At 35.3% G+C, this 18,516-nt stretch overlaps 1 protein-coding gene across 13 annotated transcripts in view; it reads left to right on the forward strand.

The window, feature by feature from the left end:
- PIAS2 (protein inhibitor of activated STAT 2) overlaps positions 1 to 18,516 on the forward strand; it is a 132,396-nt gene that overhangs the window by 91,826 nt on the left and 22,054 nt on the right. For 6 of the 13 annotated variants that reach the window (XM_050767950.1, XM_050767956.1, XM_050767954.1 and 3 more), the window contains 3 exons: positions 3,429 to 3,568; positions 9,186 to 9,223; positions 10,888 to 13,992. In XM_050767950.1, coding sequence (XP_050623907.1) covers positions 3,429 to 3,568; positions 9,186 to 9,223; positions 10,888 to 11,091 — 382 coding nt within the window. In that variant the 3' untranslated portion in view covers positions 11,092 to 13,992. Of the gene's footprint in view, positions 1 to 3,428; positions 3,569 to 4,341; positions 8,819 to 9,185; positions 9,224 to 10,887; positions 13,993 to 14,648; positions 15,465 to 18,516 lie in introns of those variants that run through there. The other 7 variants (XR_007721293.1, XM_050767958.1, XM_050767951.1 and 4 more) reach the window with 7 other exon arrangements.

Genomic DNA, 18,516 nt, shown 5'->3' on the forward strand with positions numbered 1-18,516 from the left:
CTATTTTCAGACATCCAAGTCTGAGCCAAATGTGAGTTTCATGCAATTCTCTGATCCAGCATATAATCCAAAATACTAATATTTGCTGTATAGCAACATTCTAGCAATTCACTTTTGTGCTGTGATATTATGGATAAAGTTACAAATGTTTAAAATATAAATGTACACTTGCATAATGTATACACATATCTGTGTGTGTTTACCAATCCTATGAAGAGGCAGTAACAAATTTTAGAAGCTTTAAATCTTTTTATATAGCATCACATCTTTACATCCATCATTTCACCATCCATAGCCATTTACATTTTTTCATGGAATCTGTTACTCATTTCTGTTTTTTGCATAGGCTTTAGAATCATTTTGTTTCTGAATGTGGTCCTTGTGAAGATTCTGATAACAAAAACCTGCTACCAGTATGTAATTTGATAATCCTAACTAATGACTACTTTAAGCCATTCTATGTAAAGTTGAATTTGTATTAATGTTTGCAACATTCAGGTGATGGGAATTAACCAACACTAAATTGTTAGCTTTTCATGTGTTTGCTGAGGTTTTAGATGTTGATTTACTAATTTTTACCCCCATTGGATTTTCACATTTCACATGTTTTGACAGTCAACCTTTTGGTATTGCCTAAGTAAGGAGTAGCTATTTAATCATGTAAAGTTTCATGTTGCTAAGTGACAGGACACGTACAGTTATTAGGTGTTACTGTGGTGACAGACAGGTGTATAGGGACATTCACTAGACTCCTCTGTAGATGTAAGTCAAGGGGTCCGAGAAGGAAAGGGAGCTCTGTTATTGTTGTTACATGTAAGTCTATTTCAAGTTGAAGGGTCAATCAGGATCAAAATAAAAGAATCTCCAGTGTGAAATAGCAAAGGATGAGAAGGGGGAGTGGGAGAATGTTTCACTGTTTTCAGACCTCCAAAAAAGACGAGCTTTAGGTACAATATAACTTATTTTATCTCCTCCCAACTTCTCTTTTTCCTCCAGAGTCTGCCTTTTCTAACATTCTTTTCTAACGTTCATTGTCTTTTTCTTGTACCAGAAAGTCTTTTAGTTTCTTTCAGTGGCAGAGAAAAAAAAAACCATGATAGGTTAAATGTACTTTTTTTTTGAGACAGGGTCTTGCTCTGTTGTCTAGGCTAGAGTGCAGTGGAGCATTCATGGCTCACTGCAGCCTCTACCGCCTGCACTCAAGCAGTCTCAGCCTCAGCCTTCCAAGTAGCTAGGACCTTAGGCATGCTTCAGTACGTGTGGCTTTTTTTTTTTTTTTTTTTTAATTTTTTGTAGATACAAGGTCTCCCTGTGTTGCCTAGTCTGGTCTCAAACTTCTGGCTCAAGCAATCCTCCTGCCTTGGCCTCCCAAAGTCCTGAGATTACAGGTGTGAACCACCTTGCCTGGCTCTAAATGTACTTTTAAGTAGAAAGTTTTTAAATTAAATGAAACTTTATATATATTTGGTCTTCAAAAGCCTGCCTGTTAATATTTTAACAATAAGATATTAATACTTTGAGACAGCCAGAATAATCAGAGCCACTTCTTTAGTCCCCTCCCCAGCACTCATATATACTCCAGTCTCTCTCTCCTCCTTACCCACTGTGTCCTTCCTCCAATTTCTCATAAAAACTCTTGTGTGTGAGAGGTGGTGTCATGTTATTTGAAAAACTTGTGATGATGTCCTGTTCTTCTCCTTTGATCCCTGTGAAGGACCACTGTTTTCAAACCTCCAAAAAAGACGAGCTTTAGATACAATATAACTTATTTTATCTCCTCCCAACTTCTCTTTTTCCTCCAGAGTCTGCCTTTTCTAACATAGCTCACATACTGCTTGTGGTTTTAGGTCTTCGAATAGCACTGGAGGCCAAGAAATCTCCAGAAACCTACAGACACGTGATTGAATTTTGGATGATAACTTCCTTCTATCTTTATCTACCTCAGGAAAATGTATTTTCAAATACCAGGCTATGTTATTGCCTCAAGAATATTATATGTCATAAGCTTCCTAAATGGATCAGTTTTTAAAGATTTCTGAACTCTGACCTGTGTTATTTATTCACTTTTCTGAGACTAACATAGTTGCACACTCAACCATATATGTACCCTCAAGATGACTGTTTTCCACGTTTGTAGTGATATCCATATTTAAGTGGTTTAACATTTAAATTGAGGTTATGAAATAGTTTGTCAGAGTACAAAGAATGTCATGCAATTTGTCATTTCTTATTACTGATATTTAATAATCAGCAATAACAGGAAAGGGAAAGGATGCCCAGAGGTTATCCCAGTCTAGCTCTGTGACCATGGTTCTACTTTAAGTTTTTGAGACGTTTTCTTCATCTTCATAATGGCCTTTTCCAGCTACAGAATTCTGTATCTTCGTCATTAAGCTTACGGTAGTTGACTGGCAGTGCTTTGGGATACTAACCTTAATGTTTTACCCCTTGTTTGCAAGGTTCCTACTATCAACCATAAGACCAGTAATGATGCTCAGTTTCCTACATACATTCAAGGATGTCTTTCTTGTGAAGTTGTAGTTGTTTACCCTGGGCTAAGAGAAAATGCAGGTTAAATAGGAAGAATGCAAAAAAATCTCTGTTTAAGCTTGAACTTTTTCAAAATATGTTTAGTTATACTGCTTCTTGAAATTATAAAGTAATTCTATAGTGTATATATTTTTTTTATATAATATCAATTGTGAAGTATTTATTACATGTTTAATTTGTATTTTTGGTAGCATGAACAGCTAATTTTAAAATCATAAATTATCTTGGGATTTCACCTACCTGGTAGGTGGTATCATGGTAGCCAGCATTTTTATTTCTGGATATTATATTTTAAATCCTGAATACTCATCCTCATTTCTGATTGTGGCCTGTTGCCATCAAGTTGGCTGGCCGCAAGACTGGGTAATTTTGCTCAGATGATTCCCAGAAAAGATTGCAAATAATTAATACAATTCAAGTTAGACTTGAAGAAATTTGGGTTGTGCTATAGTAAGTAGCTTCACTTCTAAAGGTTCCCTGATTTAAATCAAACCTTAGGGATCTTCTATGTTAGTTTTAAATTTCTTTAAAGATAAAATCACTGGTACCCATATACTTATTACATACACATTAATAAAAGTGATGTCTGTTTCTGTTTGTGGATGAAAGTGTTATATCTCACTCCAGCACTGTACATTGTGTTTGAATGTCAACTTGCTCTTATGTCACAGTTGCTGTTGAGAGCCAAGGTACGTTCATGTTAAAATGAAGACTCTTGTGGGAGAGGAGAGGAGAGTGGAGTGCTGTGTAGTGAGTAGCTGCCATGTAGTTGTGCTGAAACTAGTGAACAAACAACTGAGAATGCCCAGTGGTGCAGCTCTTCTCTCCTGTGAACTAACAGCCAGATTGTTTGTAATTTCCCATGCTATTTAAAACAGGGTTCTCATGTATCAGCCATCTTCTGTAAGGGTGCCCAGTGTGACTTCGGTTGATCCTGCTGCTATTCCGCCTTCATTAACAGACTACTCAGTACCATTCCACCACACGCCAATATCAAGCATGTCATCAGATTTGCCAGGTATGTGGAGTGTTTTTGTTTTCTTTTGTTTTTTAATCAAAGTTTATTATTTTTAATCTTAATCTGTGAAGCCAATATAGTTTTGAAATTTTCAATAGAAGTGCTAAGGAAATTTGAAGGCTTCATGTAAAGGTCTTACCTGTTTTTATATACTACATCCAGTTGTTATTTTAACTACAGAGCAATCTATAGATTCCTGGTGATAAGAAATATAGTAGAATAGTAAATGTTAGATATTTTATTCTCCCTTTTGGAGAATTTGTACTTAGAGACTTTTTCTTCGTTTACCTATTGTAGAACCTCACAGGTGAAGGGAGCATATTTTCTCATACTCTTCTTGGTAGCTCATTAGAACTAATATACTGATGTTGTTTGGGGCTGATTTTTCCTATGAGCTGTGGATTTTATTCTCCTTACAAAGATAGGGTCTACCATCTGTTTCCCTAAAGCGGGGCTTAATAATTGGGATATCTTTTATATGTACAGTAGTTTCCCCTTATCCATGGGGGATAAGTTCCAGGACCCCCAGTAAATATCTGAAACCACAGATATTACAGAACCCTATATATACTGTTCTTTTCTATAAAGACATATTCATGATAAAGTTGAATTTTTAAATTAGGCATAGTAAGAGATGAACAGCAATAACTAATAGAACAATTATAACAATATGCTAGCATCACTACTCTTGCACTTGGTTGCCATTATTAAGTTAAAATAAGGTTACTTGAACATAAGCACTATGTACTGAGATAGTTAATCTGATAACTTAGATGGCTACTGAGTGACAAAGCTGGGAGCCACTGGACAGAGGAATGGTTCATGTCCTGAGTGGGATGGAGCATGATGGAGCCAGAACAGCATGAGATTTCATCAGACTATTCAGAGCAGTGTGTAATTTAAAACCTATGAATTGTTTGTTTCTGGAATTTTCCATGTGATACTTTCTGACTGCAGTTGACCACAGGTAACTGCAATCACAGAAGGCAAAACATAAGGGGGAATCTACTGTAAAATATCAAGGTTGCTTGAATTACCTTAGTATCAGGACTTCTGCAGCCAAGGCTGTATTACAAAATTTAAACTTCCCTCCTTTACTCTTCTTCCCTGTCTCCATAGCCATTGCTTTTGCAGACGTTTCTGTCAGTTATATTTGAGCAAGTTAGAACCAGTACATTCATGACTTCCCTTCTCTCTGAAGGCCCTTTTAGTGGAAAACAATTCTCTCCTGTTACTAATTTTCTTCTCTAGATTTATGAAGTTAATTTTGACCTATGATTTATTTTTTTTCTCCCCTTAGTGAGATCTTTATTTTTAAGCACAATGCTTATCCTCTGGGTGAAAATTTGTGTTACTGAAACAATTAATAATTGGCTCAGTATGATTTTGCTTCTTGAAATTTGTTTAGATTATGTGAATAAAATTTAGTGGAAAAGAATAGACATTTTATAGTACCCATTGAAAAAAATGCCTTTTAAAGTTATTTTTTGCTTCTTAAATATATTTACTCCATATGTAATTTGGGAGTTGGTATTTTAAGAAGTTCTTTGTAGACCCAGCTAGCACAAATTGTAAAGTATTTGTAAAGTATATACAAAGTCTGATGCTAAGGTACAGGTGAGGTTTCATGTCAGGGACAAAGATGGAAATTCAGAGATTCTTAATTCCTAACTGCCTTTTATGGCTGTAACATTGGCTAGTTGGAAGAGTGTCTACATGTCATCTCAGTATGTGTTATAAGCAAGCATTCCAAAAGGATTTGTTTCCTAAAGACCTTGAATTAAAAATTAATCCTGAAAAAAGATAATGAGCATTTCTGTTCATTAAAGTGATCCTACCATTTAGCAATAGTATAGACACAATTTACAAATCACTTGCCCTGTTTTTCAATTCTGTGAACCTGGATTAATTTTTAATTGGGGGAAATTTACATTATTTCAAAATTTGGGCATAAAGTAAGACTTTATTTCTTTTTAGGAATGTGCAAACTTGAGAAAAATGCAGTAAAATATGTCTGAACTGGGTATTTGGTAAAAATGCATTTCAAGCTGGTATTGAGCAAACAAGACTAATATCCAAGGCTCATATTTAGCCAATATTAACAATTATGGTGATACTGGTGGTTGTTACTGAAAAGCTTTCTTACCAATTGATAACTGAATAGAATAGGATCTATTGTTCTTTAGAAGAATTGCTAGTTTATCATCATGTATTAATTATGTAGCAATTACTATATCTAAATAGTTTAGTTTTACTTTGATTTTATTGTTAATGTGCTCTTTTGTGATTAGTAATTTGGTTTTATTTTTATGCATAATTTTTATGTAATTAGTCATACTGTGAAGAATTTTAGTATTGATAAACCTAATAATTTATAATAAAATATTAAATAGAACACCAAGAATGGAGAGATAACAAAGTTTTAATACATTTCTTAACATTCCTTTTAAACATAAACATGAATCTTCTGAATCTGCAGGAGAACAAAGAAGAAATGATATTAATAATGAACTGAAGCTTGGAACATCTTCTGATACTGTGCAACAGTGAATACAAAATAAAACAAATAATTTGTATTTATGGAGTGGAAAACAGCTTGATTATTTCAAGGAAAAATATGACTGCCTTATTATTGCTAGTGCCATATTGTCAGGTGCGAATGGTGCTCAAAAGTTGTATCATTAAAAGTTGAAAGTGCTAAACATTTACATATTTAATCATGTAGCAGTTATGTTCTGTTAAAGTTTATGACTCAAAGAAAATGTGTTGTCATCAATAAGGAAAAAAGTCTTAATGAGTCAATTTCACAGTGAAGCACTTAAAATTTTAAAATTAAAATTTTATCAGTGTTGATAAAATAGTGTTAACACTACCTGCTTTTATTCAAAAGTGATTGACCATCTTCAACCGTGAAATACTTAGGAGGGCATAAAAATGTATCAGTATGGCATGCTGCAATTGAAACTTACGGTGAAATAAGAAACTGCATTTTGCTAATAAACTTATGAAACAAGGCAGTAAAATTTTAATCACTACTGATGAAACTTTATTTCATATAAGAGTTTTAATATTCTGCTTAAAATGTAAAATGCAAGAAGACTTGGATGATTTCGTTTTTTTCTTAGGAAGAATAGCATCTAAAATACGATACCAAACTTCACTGTTAGTACTTGAGAAAAAAATGGTTTCAGTGAGAGAGATATTTACATTAAACAGATTTTATATAGACAGCACCCTTGTAATGCTTGGTAAACAATCTAGAATTCCAACCAGAATTCCAACCAAAATTTTAGAAAAATTTCTAAATATTTTATTATGGTGTTGTATAAGTCACCACATTCAATTTTCCGTGGATGAGGTATCAAGATACAGATAAGTAAATCTCTTAATTCTTTTCTAAATAAACTTTGTATTTACTGCACACATGAAATCATCAAAGAGAATTACAGTACATCTGAAGAACTGGAATGGAAATAATGAAAATAGGGTCCTCAGTGGGCATTCTCTGGTGATGCAGCTTCAATTTTTAATTTCAATTAAAATAATACACAGGCTTGATATGATTTTCAAACTGTTTTATATCAAGCTTGCATATTTATTTTAACTGAAATTATGAAATGGAAATAGTTGAACATTTAGAAAATGAGCATTTTTGAGTGGCTTGGCATCGGTACACAATATTCCAACACCATCGTCGATACTTTAGTGTTATAAAAAGGTTTCAGTTACTAACATGAACTGAGAGATACAACAAATATTAAAGGTGATTGAGTGTATGAAACTGAAAAACTATAAAAAGGTAGAAACTATTATAAATATGAAGAAAACCGAAAAACTGAAAAGATAGAAGGTACTGTAAAGAAAAAACGGTTATACCATTTTTTAAGCAGAACAAAATAAATAACATTCCAATAAACTTTTTTTACTTAATAATAGAAATTGAAAATGTAAAACTCTGAAGGTATTACAAGGGCTAGACAAATTTTGAGTTCTTTGGCAGAAGCAGAGAGATGATTTACTGAATAGTATCAATATGAAGACAAAGTCTGCTTATTGAGATATCTCACCTATTATTTTAATAGAGAAGTCATTGGAAAAGTTTGTTGTAATTCTCTTTGGTTTAGTATTGGCTCAAACCATCGTATCATATAGCTAGTGACAGACATACGAAATGAAAAATTACAGCAAGCTGGGTGCAGTGGCTTGTGTCTGTAATCCCAGTACTTGGTGAGGCTGAGGTGGGAGGATCGCTTGAGCTCTGGAGTTCAAAACCAACCTGGGCAACATAGCGAGACCCTCTCTCTAAAAACAAAAATAATAATAATAATAATAAGTAGCTGAGCATGGTGACACACGCCTGTAGCCCCTGCTTTTTGTGAGGCTGAGGCCAGGAGGTAAAGGCTGCAGTGACCTATGATTGTACCTCTGCATCCCAGCCTGGGCAACAAAGCAGACTCAGCGTCTCCCAAAAAAGGAAAAAAAAAATCTGTAGCAACAATTTTCAAAAAGACTTTAGAAATCGTTGGAATGATTTCTTTCAAATGATTGGTGCTATAGCTTGTATCACTTGATAAGCATTTTTGTAATACCATTATTTGGAGATTATAAGATAATAAATATATTTAAATTTTTTGAGTTATAAATTCATACTGGTTAGTAAATATTTTAAATGTCCCCACTGATATTGTCTATTTTGCATAAAAGCATAATGTCAGACTTTCTCTGTGTGGTGGTTATATTCAGAGTGTCTCTGAATGCCAGCATAAAAATCGTGGAATTGAATAGAAATTGGCCTGTCTTAATGACGTATGGTTTCTTTTTTAATGTTTTGAAATAATTAAAGAGAATTAAGTCACACAGGGAGGTCTAGGTGAACAGACATTGAAGTTTATTACTAGACTTTTCAGACCTAAAAATTGTATTTATTATTATTATTTGAATATGTCAAAATTATATTACTGGACAATCTTCTACACATTCCTCTTTCTAAAACCTAATTGAACAATTACAGTTCTCTGGTTCAGAAAATTACATTAGCTCAGAACCCAGTAACCCTTAATAACTTAACCGTGTTAGCGCAGCAGTTCCTGAGTGTGTGCTTTGTGCAGAGCGTTGGACTATGTACTGCTCTTGATGTGGGGACAGCTGGAACAGAGAGCTATCATTGAAATAGACATCTGTTTAAGAGGTGATACTTAGATGAACCTCTGTATTTCTGAAAAATAAATGTGAAATATCTTAAGAGCTTAAGTATGTTTTTTTGTTTTTTTTATTTTTGAAGGTTCAAATCCAGATCATTAGCTCATCATTTTTATTGCTTCTCATTCTGTTAAGCTGCAAAGGGGGAAACATTTGTTCTGACTAGTCCTTCTCTGAAAAGTTTTGTACTTCTTTGAGTCTCTGGGAGCTAGTTTTTCCAGTTGTTTTATCAGAGAATATATTCATCTTTGGGTTTTAAACACTTCAAATATCACTAATCATGGTATAGAACTTCCCTGTGGCAGAGTGGTAAGCACTTACCACAAATGTTTTGTGATTTGTGATAAAAATGATTTAGGGAAATAATTCTGGTCTCCTAAAATATGAGACAACTATTAACAAAGCATTTTTGTTTTAGGTTTGGATTTTCTTTCCCTTATTCCAGTTGATCCCCAGGTATGTATCCTGAATTTAAGCAACTAATTTGTATTTGATTGTTGGTTATGTCATAGTAACTAAAAATGACCAGTTGCATAAAATCAGGACAGTCAACTCTGAATTACTTACATTGATGGAAAGGAAGTACTGTGCAAATATTTCACAATTTATTTGAAGGAATAAAGTTGTTTTCAGTTTATGATTTTTGTCTTTAATATCTAAATTTTAAATTCTGTTTTATTTAGCTTAATCAGTTGGCATCTCTTACAAGCATTTGAATGATTAGAATGAATGGAAGGAGTTCTGGGTGGCTGCAAGTTAAAATTTTACAAATACAGTTTTATTTTTTAGCTAAAACATTCTGTACATAGAAAATCAATAGCTAAACCTGATTAGACAGACTTGACTCATTAGCTTGATTCTTCATTGTTTTTAAAGACATTCAAATTTGGACTTTGGGGAGGCCCCAGTTTAAAGTTGCTATATGTCAATCATCCCTGTTTTCTCTGTCAAAGATGAGAAACCCTAGTAGCCCAGAGCCCCAACGTGAAGACCTTACAGTGAGCATGGATTGCACAGACAGGCTTATAGCAGAGTCAGAGCAGAGGAGGAGAGGTCCTGTATCAGCCTCCTGTTTCAGTACTCTGTATCAGATTACATGAACAGCGCCAGAAATTTCTGTGCAGACTGAGGAATTTCTTGTCATTCGGTGTTGACCTCCTTCTAGCAGTATATATAACAAAGGTACCTAGCAAAGGTATCTGTATTTTTCTAGGAAATGGATTCTTCAGACGTAAGGGATTACTAATTTTTATGTGACCAGTTCTTTTACAAAAAATTATCTTGGAACCTAGAGGTTTTTATTTCATAGCTCTATTTTGTATATTTAGCAGTGGTCTAACTTATTTGGTGACTCCGTAGTAGAAGGGTGAGGTGGGGCCTTACAGTTTGCCATAGAATCCTTAGGTTTTACTACCTGACCTCCATATTATCCCTTAATTCTTGTCATTGTATCTACAATAAGGGATGCAGGGTTAGAACTTAAGTGGCTGCAATCTGAATACTTCTAAGAATTCAGTGCAGAGCCTGTTGATGGCAGGACTGTAGCATCTAGGACTACTTTCATAAATGAGTATCTTTTTCCTATGAGGCAATCAAAAACTGCCTGAGAGGTAGCAGGAATGAAATGTAAGTTTCTTGGCTTTATTCTAGATTTACCCCCCAATTTTAATGGAAAGTTAGAAATTGATTTGATTTTAGAAAAGAGTTTTAATACCTGACAATTCAACTATCTTTAGAGCTCCTTGGAAGCTCTTTAAGAACTGTTCTTCTCCCTGTAACTAATGTCCCTTGACTCTGTGTGTGGCATTCATTTTATTGATGAACCAAAACAGTTATCTATTCAAAGCGTTGAATAACTTGTTCTTTTGAAGGGCAGTCTGAATTTTAGTTGTTGCTGTCCCTCTGACTGGCAACTTAAACCTGGGACTGTTGTTTCTGTTTTATTCACCAGCCTTGGAAATCATGTAGTCTAAACAACTTGACTTTTAAATTCCTGTTCCCGTAATCCAGTGTCTCTAATGATAAGCTACATAATCTTGAGAATGGGGAATGTGAGTCAGATATCCTTACTGATCTTTCATACAGTTGAACTAATGACAAACTTAAAACATCTCTTGCAGGATATCACTAAGACCTCCTGTTTTGCTAAAGTCAGTGCAGTCGTTTCTCACATAAAATATTTTATACAGATACAATGCTTTTGGCTCATCTGTCTTCACTCCTCTGTTAATATTAGAGTAGTACACTCAGGTTTGTACTTGTTTGGATCAGTGATGGGATCAGTAACCAGGATTGTAAGGGAACTTGTGAAATATGAGCACTAGGAAAGGGGTGTTAAACAGGCATCAGGAGAATATTAGATTAGATCTTCTTTAACATTTATTACAAAACTTTGTGATTACCTGAGATAATTTTCTGTCCTGAGGATCCTGTGATAGTTAGCTACCATCTAGTCTGTGTTTTAGAATGAATGTTGTCATTCTGATGACACAGGTATTTTATGTTTATGTACAAAGGAGTCCAATGCCATCATTCAGCTGGTCAGCCTTAACCTTCATAAAGGGTCTGTTTGATACTTAATTCACACCGGGAAAGGCTAACAAATACTTTTTAAAATGTTATTAAGCAAAAATGCCAGTGTAAGCTCAACAGTTCTTTCGAAATTGACACCCAACTAAATACAGTTAGGGAGCAAATTCTTTTTGAGATTAAGTATGAGTTGTCATTGGAGGGCCAATATTTAGTATTAAATGACTTCAGTTATTGTTGACATTATACTTTTACCTTTGTATGCAGTCAGCAAACAAGTTCCACAAGTTTAGAGAGAATCAAGAATATATGCTGCATTCTCTAAATAATGTAAAATAGCTGAATTCATGCCACCTTCCACCCAAAGATGTGAAGTTTTGAGCAATTTTTAAATCCCAGCGGGATTTAAATATGTGAATATTGCTTATGCATATCTAATAATTTCTAGTCTCTTTATTTAAAATCAAGTAGCCTCTTCCTCATTGGCATCATTGTTTGTTTCAAGCAGTACTGTCCTCCTATGTTTTTGGATAGTCTCACCTCACCCTTAACAGCAAGCAGTACGTCTGTCACCACCACCAGCTCCCATGAAAGCAGTACTCATGTTAGTTCATCCAGCAGCAGGAGTGAGACAGGGGTCATAACCAGCAGTGGAAGTAACATTCCTGACATCATCTCATTGGACTAAAGGAGGACTCACTTGATTCTGGGAATCATTCATCAGAACTGCTTTTTCTTGGATCTCTAATCTGTGGAAACTATTTTTTTTTTTAAACAATTTGGTATTTATTGAAAGTCAGATGGATTCTTTTGCTTTCTGAGAGGTGAACACAGAAGACTGCAACAAGAACCAAATGACATGCAAGGATTTTGCTTAATTATGCTGTACTCTCAGCATCAGATACATTCAGCCATAACTGTAACTTCCTGAGAGATGGATTTCACTTTCATATATTAATGGATGGAGTCTACAAATCAATGAAAAAAGTTTTTGTTAAAGAGCAATAAAATTATGTAAATATTCAAGTAACCTTTTTTCTAATTAAAAAAAATTGTAATCAGTGATTCTAGAATGACAGCAACTTCTGTTTAACCTACGTGAAGGAAAAAAAATGGAAAGAAATTAATGTTTGCTGAAGGAGTCCTTTCCATGGAGATTTGTTCTGTTTCATTGAAGTAATGAAGTTTCAGTACGTGGCCAAAGCTTGGATTCCACTCTTCGTCCTGCAGTTCCACTTTTCTTCATGATCCCATCAAAGAAAAACGGCATTTATGTTACTTGGCTTTTTTCCTGCTTATCATTTACACTTTGACGTTGTTTGCTAATGAATGCTGTGTGAAGTTCTGGGATTTGGCTACTCTTCATTGGAGATTATGTTTAAGAGCACTATGCAGATTCTGCCCTTGACATAATGTGTGTTATTATGTTTTTAGTAATTGTACATTCTTCATTCTAGAGTTTTCTATAAATTTGAGGCTTGTCTTCTCAAACAAGAAACCCTATGCAGCCATTGAATGAAATGTCTTTGGGGTACGGTGTGACTGAAATGTTTGTTAGAAATTTGTTCACACTATCAAATATTGATATCTTGGAGCCAGCAGAAGAGCAAATTTTGGGAGGTGGTAATAACAAAATTTAATTTCTTCCCAAGAACTTAATTTTCTCATTTATTTTACAGAATAGTAGTGAAATACTTGATGAAACTTTGTATTTTGGTAGCACTGACAGAGAAAATGTGTTTTAGATTTATGATGATCATATTTCTCACCAATGTAATTTCAGTCTCAGCAGTGATTTTCAAACTTAGAAAAAGGGACAGCATCAGATTTTTTTTTTCCTTTTTTAAAAACGAAATCTTACCTGAAACTACAAAAGACAAAAGAGAATTATAAATGTTTGAATTAAAGTGAAGAAGCGTTGGGGAAGATGGGCCTGAACCCACTTCCTGTCTCAATCCATGCTACCCCAAACACTTCAGGGAATCTCTGAGGTTGTATTGGGTGCACTTTGAAAATTTTCTTCTGTAATGTGTTGGTTTGATTTTAAATCACACAGAAAACTGGATTTTACTCTTAGAGAAACATTTTCATCCAAGTTTTATAGTTTGCTTCATTTGACTTCCTAAATCATTTTTGAGTTCACAAGGATTTAGTACTTTTCTGTTTAGCTTTCTCTCTCTAAGGTTTACCTTAAAAACGAAGTCCTTGTTTTAATGGCCAATCCAACCAATTGATTTCTCAAACTGAAGTGCCCAGGTGAGGACTCATCAATTTCAGTTAGAATAGGGGCGTACTACTTAAGAGTTGGTTCAGCTCCAAGGAGCTTACTTGTCCTTGCTTGGGTTTTGTTTTTCTTGTTTTTTTTTTTGTTTGTTTGTTTTAGTTTTGTTTTAGTTTTGTTTTAACCTTCTCAAGTTTCCATGGTCTTTGTGTATTCTTTTTATGTTGATTTAATTTCATGTGGTTTCCCATATCATCCCTTCTTTGGCTACATCGTCTCCTTATTCAAGGGATTATCCCTTTGTGGGGGCTGCTTATTTTAAAGATGTGGGGGGAAAAAACCCGAATCTATGAGCAGTAGTTGCACATAGTTGCCAGTTTTACTTTCTTAGTCATTAGATTTCCAACCCACGTTGTAGTTTTTTGGTCCAGATATAATATTTCTTTCTCATAAAGTTTTATGTTGCTGCTCTAAATACAGATGCAATTTTTATTGACTCTGTAATCAGATAGAAAAAATTTAACTTGATTTGTGTGGCATAATTAATAAAGAAATGATGTATATTTGTTATTTTGTTACCCTTTAGATTGTCAGAGACTCCCCAATTTAATCAACAAAGTTTTATAAAGTAAATGAAAATATTAACAGAAATTAGTTTATTTACTTGGTTCTTATAACTGATACCTCTGTGCTTTTGTAATTGTGATTTTTTTTTTTTTTTTTTGTTTTCTGTGAACAGTTTTAATGTTCAGTTTGGTGTTTTACACTGAAATTACATATAAATTTTTTATTTATTTCATACAGGCAATTTGCATTTTAAAAAATACACTTTGAAGTTTATCATCTTGAAGTTGGGGCTTACATTGTGTATCTGTCTTTGAGCATTAGTACTTCATGATTTTGGCCTTATGGCAGCATCATGATTACTGAGCCATCAGACTTTAATATGGTCACTGTTTCTTATCCAGACCCTAACTTTCTAGTAGTTTATTTTGCTACCCCAGATTTCTGCTTAACCAGATATAAGGGAGTTTCAGAGGGGTTGTCTTAGCTGTTACCTAGATTATCTTAGGAAATGAACTGTAATTGTCAGTCTCCTAAAATCAATTTTTTTTTTTTTTTTTTTTGGAGGCTGAATCTTGCTCTTGTTGCCCAGGATGGAGTATAATGGCACAATCTTGGCTCATCGCAACCTCCGCCTCCAGGGTTCAAGCGATTCTCCTGCTTCAGCCTCCCAAGTAGCTGGGATTACAGGCATGAATCACCACGCCCAGCTAATTTTGTATTTTTAGTAGAGACGGGGTTTCTCCATTTTGGTCAGGCTGGTCTCGAACTCCCGACCTCAGGTGATCTGCCTGCCTTGGCCTCCCGAAGTGCTGGGATTTACAGGCATGAGCCACCATGCCCGGCCAAAATAAAATGTTTTTATCTTTCTTCACTTAGAACTATGAAGGGCTTTTCTTGCTCTGGTAATCCCCCACAGTGTAATTGGTGCTGAAAATAGCTTTGTGCCTGAGGTCTGTTTTCACTCACTCACTTTCTGACCATTAGGTGAGCCACTTCAGGATTTTCTAGCCTGAAGTTATAAAAACTTGGCATCTGTCCTTAGATAATTGTAAAGGCAAAATGAAAGCATTGAGGTGAATTTAGGTTATATGGCATTTATATGGTAATGTGTTTCAGAAAAGCTAGAATGAAAATATGATGTAAGGGATGGCAAGTATAGGTTGATTCATAATTCTTGGTATAAAAGCAAGTTTTCCTTAGTCTTGAGGAATTTGAAGAAAGGTAAAATGTTGGATTTTAGGCAAAGTAGGATTGACCAGAGACTGTTCTGACTTTGACATTCAGACCTTTCAGACGTTCTTCCTTTAGACCAGTCCAAGACACTCACCATTTCCAGCCAAGTTGTCTTTTTTTTTCTGCCAATAAAGTATTCATTAGTTGACATTTGTTTGTATTTTAAGTAAAGTCAATTTTTTAAAAACATTAATTTAATTCATAGGTATGCCTTTCATTTCTCTGGCCTTCAGTTGGTTTAAAAAAAAAAAAAAAAGCACTTAGCCAGACCATTCTTTCTTTAGTAAACATTTTTATTTTCTTAATTTTTCCTGCAAGATTTCCTCCATTTTCATGGAATGTCATAATGACATTACCATTATTTTCTAGCTCTTTTCATCATAGAAAAATGTAGAGCAGTGCACCATTTAAACATGTCTGACATTAGATTTAGTGGTCCTGGGTTCATGTGATTTGGGAGCTTTAAGTTGTCATTTAGATTGATGATTCAACCTGACTCACCATCTTTTTTACTACAATTCTACATGAATGTGGTGAAACAGGTAGAAGAAAATTAAGCATTTCTCTGCTTTTGGAGTCTAATGTTCCTGCCAAGTGACTGGTTTGTAACACCCCCCTCACCCCCACTTTGTTAGGAACCTGCGATTCCTAAAAGAAAGAAATAAAGCTGTATACAATGTCCATTCGTTAATGCTTGCCTGGTTGAATAATGTTTGTTTTTTCTGTTTATGTAAGTAGTACATGCTTATTGCGGAAAATTTAGACAATACAGAAAAGTATAACAATTGCCTATAATTCTGTCACCAGAAAAAAAATCAAAAAAAATCACTTGATATTTTTGCATATTCGTTGCCAGTGTCTTTGCTACTTCTGTATATTTTTACATAGTTTCATCATTCTCAGTGTAATTTGTATCTTGGGGTTTTCCCCCTCAATCTACAAGCATTATTCCATGTCATTAAAAACTGTGTCAACTATTATTAATTTTATGGTACTCCGTTGTTATGGATGTGCCATGATTCATAAAACCTGTCCTTATTTTGAACAGTTTAGATTGTATCTCATAATGCCATGGTGAATGTCTTTGTGCATAAATTATTTTCTTAGGATAGATACTGGAAGTAGAATTTCTGGTCAAGGGTATATGAACACTTTTGTAGTTGTTGATTCATATCACTTTTCCACATGGGTATGCTAATTTATACTGCAGCTGGATGGTATGAGAAGAGTGGTCTAGCCATATTTTCCAAGAACATGAAATATTTTATATTTATGCAGGCATCTGCACTAAGACACTGCCCTTCTGACCCTGTGGAACGGGGTTAACTGATTTGGAGATCTTTGGCAGAGATTTTCCCAGGCTTTCTTAGTTTTAAATATATCTGACATGGGCCGGGCGCGGAGGCTCACGCCTATAATCCCAGCACTTTGGGAGGCCGAGGCGAGCGGATCACCTGAAGTCAGGAGTTGGAGACCAGCCTGGCTAACATGGTGAAACCCCATCTCTAGCAAAAATACATAAATTAGCTGGGTGTGATGGCAGGGCGCCTGTAGTCCCAGCTATTTGGGATACCGAGGCAGGAGAATCGCTTGAACCTGGGAGGCAGAGATTTCGGTGATCTGAGATTGTGCCACTACACTTACAAAGCAAGACTCTGTCTCCAAAAAAAATTATACACACACACACACACAATCTGACATGTTCCAGAAACACCTGCATATGGCTATCCAAGCTTTTCACGTGATTTTACTTGCACTGTAAAGTTGCACAAATATTCTTTGTCAGACTACATTTTCCATTTTTAGTTCAAAAGTGTTGTCACTTTTTTTAAAAAGCCGCTTGTACCTAAGGCCTGCCCTTAGAGGTCAGCTCTCTTTTTCCTCTTCCTGTAGGCCCGATTTATGGCCTTTCTGAGCTCCCCAAAGCCAGTAGAATCTACTGAGCCAAAGGCATTCAGTCCCCAAACTGAAAAGTGGTAAGGCTAAAAACTATAAAAACAGGCAAACATTGCCTATTTTCACTTTCTATTCCCTTATGTTTCCAATAAGGGTAGCTGCGGGGAAAGGAAAAACAGATTGCTATCTTCAGATGTTTGAGGTACAACATTTTCTTGATTGGCAAATGCCAATCATTTCCCAAACCTTCCTATTTCTGAATGGCTTTTAAAAACTTTATTTTGTGTTCTCAAAGCGTAATTCTTTTAAATGATAAAGAGTGTTACCCTGTTATAAAACAGGGTAAAAGAATGTCTTATTCTTGGAATAGCTCCTCAGAGGAAAGTGGTGTTATTCCCCATTTTACAAATAAAACAGGTTTAGATAGGTTTTCCAAGGTCACAGTGAATGAGTAGTGGACTTGGGAGTCTGACCCAGACTTACCCCAAAAGCTCTCTGCCTGAACTGAAGTGACATTAATTAGCTCTGCTGCCTAGGAGACTGGTATGGGAATCTAGACTTAAAATCATGAGAACTGGTTTCAGAGGATGGCCAGAGTAATAAGGAAGGAGTGGATGCTGAAGCCACTTCAGAGGAAGACTCAAGATTCAGTGACTGGATATATGAGTAAGGATTGAGTCCATTTTTTATCCATTTTTCAAGCCTGGGTAACTTGGATGTTAATGGCACTATTTACAGAGACAGGAGGCAGTTTAGAGTGAAGATGAATCACGTATGGGAGACAGTGATGAATTGAATGGTAAGCATGGGATTTCAGAAAGGAAGCATCCGTGAGGCTCATTCCTGGTTTTTCTGCAGTCTTTTAAATAAAAGTACAAACCTACCTTGTCATCCATTTTTGTCTTCACTTATCTCCATTCTGTATTATGTTCTAGTTACTGATCCCTTCCTAGGCCATTCTTGGCTACATCTTAGCCTTTTCTTTTGATTTTTCTCTTCACTGCCTTGCCCATAACAAATTTGGCTGCCACCTGCCATCCCCTACAGCTCACACCAGCGTGGGCTGTGTTCACATTCTACATATCTCAAGATACAGTGGTTGCTGTCCTTCCCCCTACTCCATCGTTAACGCCTCTCAAAAATCTCTGCCTCTGAGGCTCATGCTAAGAGGTTACACTATCAGCTGCGTCTAGTCTTATAACTGCCTAATCATTCCCCTTGATTTGCTGGACGCTTTGGCTCACAGGGTTCCTTGCCATCCTTGATTCTGGTCATTATTCTCAATATCTTCAGCATTCTATAG

The sequence above is a fragment of the Macaca thibetana genome, chromosome 18 (assembly GCF_024542745.1).
Source record: "Macaca thibetana thibetana isolate TM-01 chromosome 18, ASM2454274v1, whole genome shotgun sequence".
Lineage (NCBI taxonomy): Eukaryota > Metazoa > Chordata > Mammalia > Primates > Cercopithecidae > Macaca > Macaca thibetana.